The sequence below is a fragment of the Centruroides sculpturatus genome, unplaced genomic scaffold (genome assembly GCF_000671375.1).
Source record: "Centruroides sculpturatus isolate CEXI.00-Female unplaced genomic scaffold, Cexi_2.0 scaffold619, whole genome shotgun sequence".
NCBI classification, from domain to species: Eukaryota; Metazoa; Arthropoda; class Arachnida; order Scorpiones; family Buthidae; genus Centruroides; species Centruroides sculpturatus.
Window position 1 is genome coordinate 404,742 of NW_019384948.1, and position 6,942 is coordinate 411,683.

General features: G+C 28.5%; 1 protein-coding gene across 1 annotated transcript in view; it reads right to left on the minus strand.

Moving 5' to 3' along the window:
• Positions 1-6,942, minus strand: part of LOC111632231 — a 122,569-nt gene that overhangs the window by 58,790 nt on the left and 56,837 nt on the right. Inside the window, exon 5 of the mRNA XM_023376608.1 lies at positions 1,610-1,775. Coding sequence (XP_023232376.1) covers positions 1,610-1,775 — 166 coding nt within the window. The remainder of the gene's footprint in view (positions 1-1,609; positions 1,776-6,942) is intronic.

Genomic DNA, 6,942 nt, shown 5'->3' on the forward strand with positions numbered 1-6,942 from the left:
GAGAATAAACTGCCCAAATACCCTTAAACAAAGGAAAAGTACGTCCTTTATGAAGGCATAGAGCCTTTACTACATGAAAATGAAAATTAACGAATACACTGTGTACAGTAATTTACCTGATAAGACAGACCTCAGAAAAATACTTTATGAGAGCTTTTATACTTTTATAAAGCTGTCTATAATGAAAATTAATTAACTAAGGATTTTTTTGCTCTGCCAGGATGTGCCCGAGTTATCCGGAGTGCCGGGTTATCGAGAGCCGAGTTTTCGAGGTTCTACTGTATAATTAAAGGATGAGTTGAATGTTTCTTTTAAAACTATTTTTAAAAATAAAAATAAACTTATTTTTCATATACTTGGGGACATATAAAAAATAGTTAAATCATAATAAATATTTTGCATTCATCATATGTATAGATTTATTTTTCTGTTTTCTTACAGTTTTAATGTTTTTTAGGCTTTATTTTATTCTGAAGTTAACACAAATTTAAGATATGTAAGCATTTTAGCTTGGAGATATGATAAATATATATTTAGCAAATCATTAGAGCTACATCATAATGATTAAATCATTTTTAATGTATTCAGCTTATATATTTTAATTAATAATAAATATTTCAGGTGGTTTTTCTAGCATATAATTGAAAAATGTTTCAGAAATTTGTTAAATCAATGTTTGTAAATTTATATTTTTGTTTGAACTAAAATAACTTAAAATTTGTAAATTATTTTAATTGTTCTAAATTTATCTTATATTACTAATGTTTAATATGTGAGTCATACACATTTTTTTTCAAAAATGTAATCATATTCTAAAAAACTTGTAATACATACATCCAATTCTGTTTTTACACAGTATGTATGTTCTTGCATAAAAAAAGAATGCTATCCATATGGAAAAATGAAAGATTGGTTCCAGATCTTAAAAAGTAGTAAAAAATAATATGATAAACCAACTAATATAATAGGATGTGTTTAAACAAAATATTTCAATTTTAATTAATAAATTAGAAAAGAGACAACTATAACTTATCAGTAAATTTAATAAATTTATATATTATTCATAATATTTATTTGTATTTTATTTGTTATTTGACTTTTTCAATTAAATACCAAAACACCTCTCATTTTTAACACACAAAAACTATTCTGTATTGAAAGAAATCAACATAAATCATACAAACAAACTGTCAAATTTCAAATTAAATGTTTTTCTGACTACTTTAATCACTAGATAAAGTCATAATGAAAGAATAATGGTTGCTATACATGTTCAAATAAGTCATAAAAAACAGCCATATCTTAAAATTTACTTGAGCATGTGTAGCAGCCTTAAATGCAAATTCTAAAAAATTTTTTAAAAAGAGCAATTTTCTAGAAAAGCAAGTATAAATATTCTTTATAATTAAAATCAAATAGAGATTTTTAAAACGAAAAATTTATTGAAATGTATTACATCAAAACAAATCACGTAAAGAAAGAACTGAGTCTTTTTCCACACTATGTTAAATCAAAATCATACTAAAAATCCATGTAAAAAACAGAACTGGGTGTGTATTTTTTTTGCCTTATTAATATTTCTAAAAATAATTAAATAAAATAAGCGTACTTGTACACAAATGCGATGAAACCATATATTCTTGCAGCAAGGAGGCCATAAAGAATCATTAGATACAAAACCATGAACATTGTTTAAACATATCAAGCATTTTACATCTTCTGTAATATATTCAGGTGGCACTTTTTGCTTTGGTCGATGGACATGACAATATGATCTAAGAAAATCAATTTAATAAATAAATACAAAATAAACAGAAATACTTAAATATTTCAAAAGTAATGAATTTTTAAAATCATGCTTTCATTATTGTCAAAAACTGATGATAAATTTTTTAGATGTTAACAAAAAAACAACAGAAAATATGTAAAATAATACAATAAATTTAATTATTTAATCTAATCAAATGTAAATCTTGTACAAATTCCTTGCACAATGATATTTATGAAGTAAATGCCTTTAAGTGTAATTATAGCACTTAAAGTGAAAGCAATTATCATTATGCTTACAACAATTTAACATATTACTTTTATAAAACTTACTTCATAATTTTATTAATAATAATTTTTATATATGAAGAAAACAAAAATTACTGTATAACATGAAAAGCAAATTTTGCATTTTTCATTGTCAGTTGATCTTTTTCTAAAAAAATTACAATTGGTCAAATTCTTGTTATGCAAGGAAGTTCATTTTTCATTGAACTGCTACATTTATTAATACAAAAACACGTAAGCAACCAGTAAAAAACACAAATATTTAATTCTATGAAAATCAAACATCCTTACTAGACCTGATATGTTTTAAAGCTATACATCAACGAATATTATCGGGCCAGAAACGGCTATATTACTAATAATTTAATAAAAAATTTGGCATTAGAGTTAGGCATTAGGCTCCATCTCTTGATAAATTTAATAATTATAAATTAATTAAATAATTTAAATAATAATTTTAGAATTACTGGAAGAAAAGAATCGGCCTGAAGTGGGACTCAAACCAGCAACTCCTGCTTACCATGCAGATGCGTTGCCAATTATGTTACCTGGCTTACCCAGATGCATTACCAATTATGCTAATGATATAACCATCGACGGTTATTACAATGCCAGCTGGGGACGCATTCAGCGCCCACAACGTGCAACTCCCAAGGCACTCAACCAGCCATCGCAAACCCCGGCAAGGCATTTTATATACGCCTAACTCTAATGCCAAATAATTTATCAAATTATTAGTAATATAGCCGTTTCTGGCCCGATAATATTCGACTTCAGTTGATGTATAGCTTTAATTCTATGAATGTTTTATTTCATCTACAACAAACATTGTGAGGTAATTCTCAAACATAAGTGACAGAACATATTTTTAAAATAAATGAAATAGATCAAATATTCAAAAAATTAAAAAGAAAAATGTGTAAAACCATCAAAGTTCTACATCAGTTAAACAAATGCATGCCAAGCTGTAGAGAGAGAGAGAGAGTGTGTGTGTAAATTTAAAATTAATTGCTTTGACTATTTTAATTGCCTTGTAAATCTCAAAGACCTCAAAATGTTTCAATCATACCCAGTCCGTCATTTGATGTAATATACTAGCATCATGAAAGTCAACCCATACACCTTCCCCTGCATATACAGCTAGTGCTGTGTTGGCCATTTTCTTCTTGATATTGTGTTGGTGTTTTTTAATTCTCGTTGCTAGACCTCTGGTCAAGACACCAATATAAACAAGTAATCTGGCCACTCTTTGGTCACAATGTGATGGAGTAATCCTGGCCAGAGCTTATTGTCAGCCATGTCCTTGTCATTTTTGATGATTGAAGAGATTAGGAGATCTCCTATAAAAAATCCTAACTTGATCATTCCAGCAATCTCTCTATACACCCTGTGCAGTTGGGAGAAAACTAGATATTTTTCAATATAAAGAAAATGACAAAAGATATTTGAATGAAATTTTTTGTTTTATTGAATGTAATCCCCTTCCATACATTTTTTTGGAATGTTCATATAGTCATTCAAACATTTTCAAATAGTCTTCCAAAGTTACAGTGCCGAGGATGCTCATCACATTCTTCTGGATGCCCTCTAGGACAACATTGTGCTGCTTGAGTGTTAGTTTCAACTTCGGCAATAAGTTGAAGTCTGCAGGGACCAAGTCTGGTGAATAAGGAGCATAATCGAATACAGTTGCCTGTTTTTTGGCCAAAAATTGGCACACCTTGAGACAAGTGTGGGAAGGAGCATAATGTGCTAACCGAGGGGGCTGAAGCGGAGAGCTTCTCCCCACTTACCGGCTTGGCTATCAGGAAATGGCTATAGGAGGGCAAAAGGAGTGGGAGGCGTAATGAAGTCATGATGAGATGTCGATAGTACTTAACAAGAGTCANCGGCTCGCGAAAAATTTCAAATTTTGAAAAATGGCTCGGACTATCAAGGAGCTTGGCCACCCTGGCTATATACATATATTTATCCATTTTTGATATGTTTTTCATATATTATTTCTTTTTTGTTATAGTTTACTTTTGCATTTTGATTTATGTATTTTTCATTTCTACTTATATTTTTAAACATTTGTCTTTCTACATTTGAAATGTATTCTAGAATGTTATATTTGAAATATTATTGTGTTCATTCTTAACTAACATTCAAATTTGTATTTCACTTGAAGAATGTCAGTAAAATGTGGCTAAAAATGTTGGTAAATAATAGTTTTTGCTGCATTTTATGGTTTTTTTCTTTTGTGTATTGTAATACTGCATTATTTTACTTTGAATTCTTATGACTTTTGGTTTTGAAATTTCTTAAGATTATGACAATACAAAAACAAATTATTACTTGCTTAAATGTAGCATAGTTTTAATTTACTAAAACTAAAAACTGAGGAATGTGACTAAAACAACTTTACTAGAATGCAAGTATTATACAGCATATGAACAACATCTCATGAATTTCATTAAAATATAATAATGATGTATGACAAGTAATGACAATTTTTTTAAATTTAAAGCTAATGTATCAGCACCAAAATTTGGTTTAAAAAATGTTAGATATTTTTATGTTTGAAAATGTTGTCTTTTGCTTGCTTGTTTATCTAAAATGTCTAACCTGAGTCTATTAAAGAACTGGAAAATGATTAAAACTCTATTTGAATGTTCTTTAAATTTATCAAATTGCTAAAGATCTGAAACCACTTGGAATACCCCAAAGAACTGTGCATACAGTAGGTAAATTATTTCAAAATGGAGAAAACATTGAACATAAGTCAGGAGCAGGACATCTATCACCAAAATTAAAACCAAAGACATTTTTAGAATTGTTAAGAAATCTGATATAAAAAATTATGTTTATAAGTTAAAGTTGCCAAAAAGTTTGGGTATATATCAATCATAATATGTATGCAAAATACTAAAAAAAAACAATGTTTAAAAATCTATAAAATATTGTACATAAAACATGACATAAACAGCTCAAAACAATCAAAAGCAAGTGATTCTGAAATTGGTTTTGCATAAGTAAATGTAAATGCATCATGTATAATAATGAATCATATTTAGGTTATTCAAATCACAAAATTAACTCAAATGCAAATTATCATTCAGCAAAAAGAATATGTGATGATGAGAATCCAATTTTTTAAAACTTGAAAAATTTGAAAAAAGGTGTGTGTATAAATAACAATTTTGCAAAAAATATGCATCAAAGCCATTTGTTTTTACCAGTAAATTATGCAGTAAATACTCAGGAATATTTAGGTATATATATAAAAAAAAAAACTGATGCCACTTCTAAAAGAAAATTACCCAAGAAATGATTATATTTTTGGCCTGATGGAATATCTGCACACTATGCTAGAGAAACAATTAAAATATATGAAAAATACAGCAAATAATTACATACTCAAAAATGAAAATCCACCTAATAAAACTCTGTTCTGCCTATAGCATTTCTGGGCTTAAGACAAAAGTTTACAAAAATAACTGATCTGAAGAAACTTTACAAGTTTTAAGCTGAGAATCCTATTCTGTATCAATAATTTTGATTTTTACTGCTTCAAACAGCTTATGCACAATGACAAATAGTATAATTTAGATGGGGTTTGCAATGGACTGTTGCCAGTTGTTGATTAACAATATTAATTAAGAAAATAAATTATAAAAAGTTTCATTAATTAAACAGTCTTATACTTAAATAAAGTGTAGCCATTATTTAGTCATAGGTTCTTAAAGACTGTTTTATTATACATTTATTGTGTGTAATATAAATTTCATTGCTTTATAATTGAACATACTATTCTTATAATGACAAAATAAGTAAATAATGAGCATTTGTTTTGGACTATTTTATATAATAATATTAATACTTTCCTTCAATAATTCTTATAAAAAGTACTTTTTGCATTTAACAATATCATTACTCTTAAATAATTACTTGTTTTTGAATAAAATTTCCTTGAATTAGATTCTTAGTGCACTCCTTCATACAATAATAAAATAAAAGCATAGTATAGAGGAAAGGTGAATATTTAAAAGCAATAACTATACAGTACAACATCCCTTGTACAACATGGCACTTCTGCAATACAGTTTCACTTTAACACAATTCAACAAATTGAGGAAATCCCCTATGTAACACAGTTCCAGTTTCAACACAGTTTGAGAATTTTGGAAATTCGTCATACAAAATTTCACAACTTTTAAATGCAAACTCCGTTATTTTATATTTTTTTATTCAAGTAAGCATGCATGCCATCTCAAACTTGCCTAAGTATTTTAGAATATTGAAATTTTAAATTTGTTTTGTGCCTTTCATCAGATTTAATAAAAACGGATAGTGCAATTTTTTTCTTCCTTGTCCTAGCTTTCCTATAAACCACGTCTTTGTCATTGCTTTCAGATTTTAGCCTTTAAGAATTTTAAGAATGTCACTGTGTTTTGTTTTTATAGATTAATCTTCATATTTAGTAAAGTTCATTTAAGCATTTTTTTGGTAAATGTTAATTAAAAACCCCTTAAGCCCATAACCAGAGATATCTTGGGCAAGTTACATAGCGTTACACAGTGCCAGCTCGAGGCGAATTTCAGGATGGAGCGAGATCCTATTATGGCGCCCCCCTTGGTTGCCCCTAACTTATACCCTTTAATTTTCTTTACCACTGAGGCGCCCCTAGGACTTAGCGCCTGGAGCGGCTGCTCCGTTTGCCCAATTGTAGGGCCGGCTCTGACGTTACATAAAATGCGATCCTTAAGGCCATTTTTGAAATTTTTTTTTTGAATTTTTGGAATGTTTTTTAAGTCTCCAAAATTTTTAAAAATATTTTAAAATATACGGCCAGCTAGTGTTCACCCTACTTTAAACCCTTGTCCTCCCGCGACGTCTATGAGAATG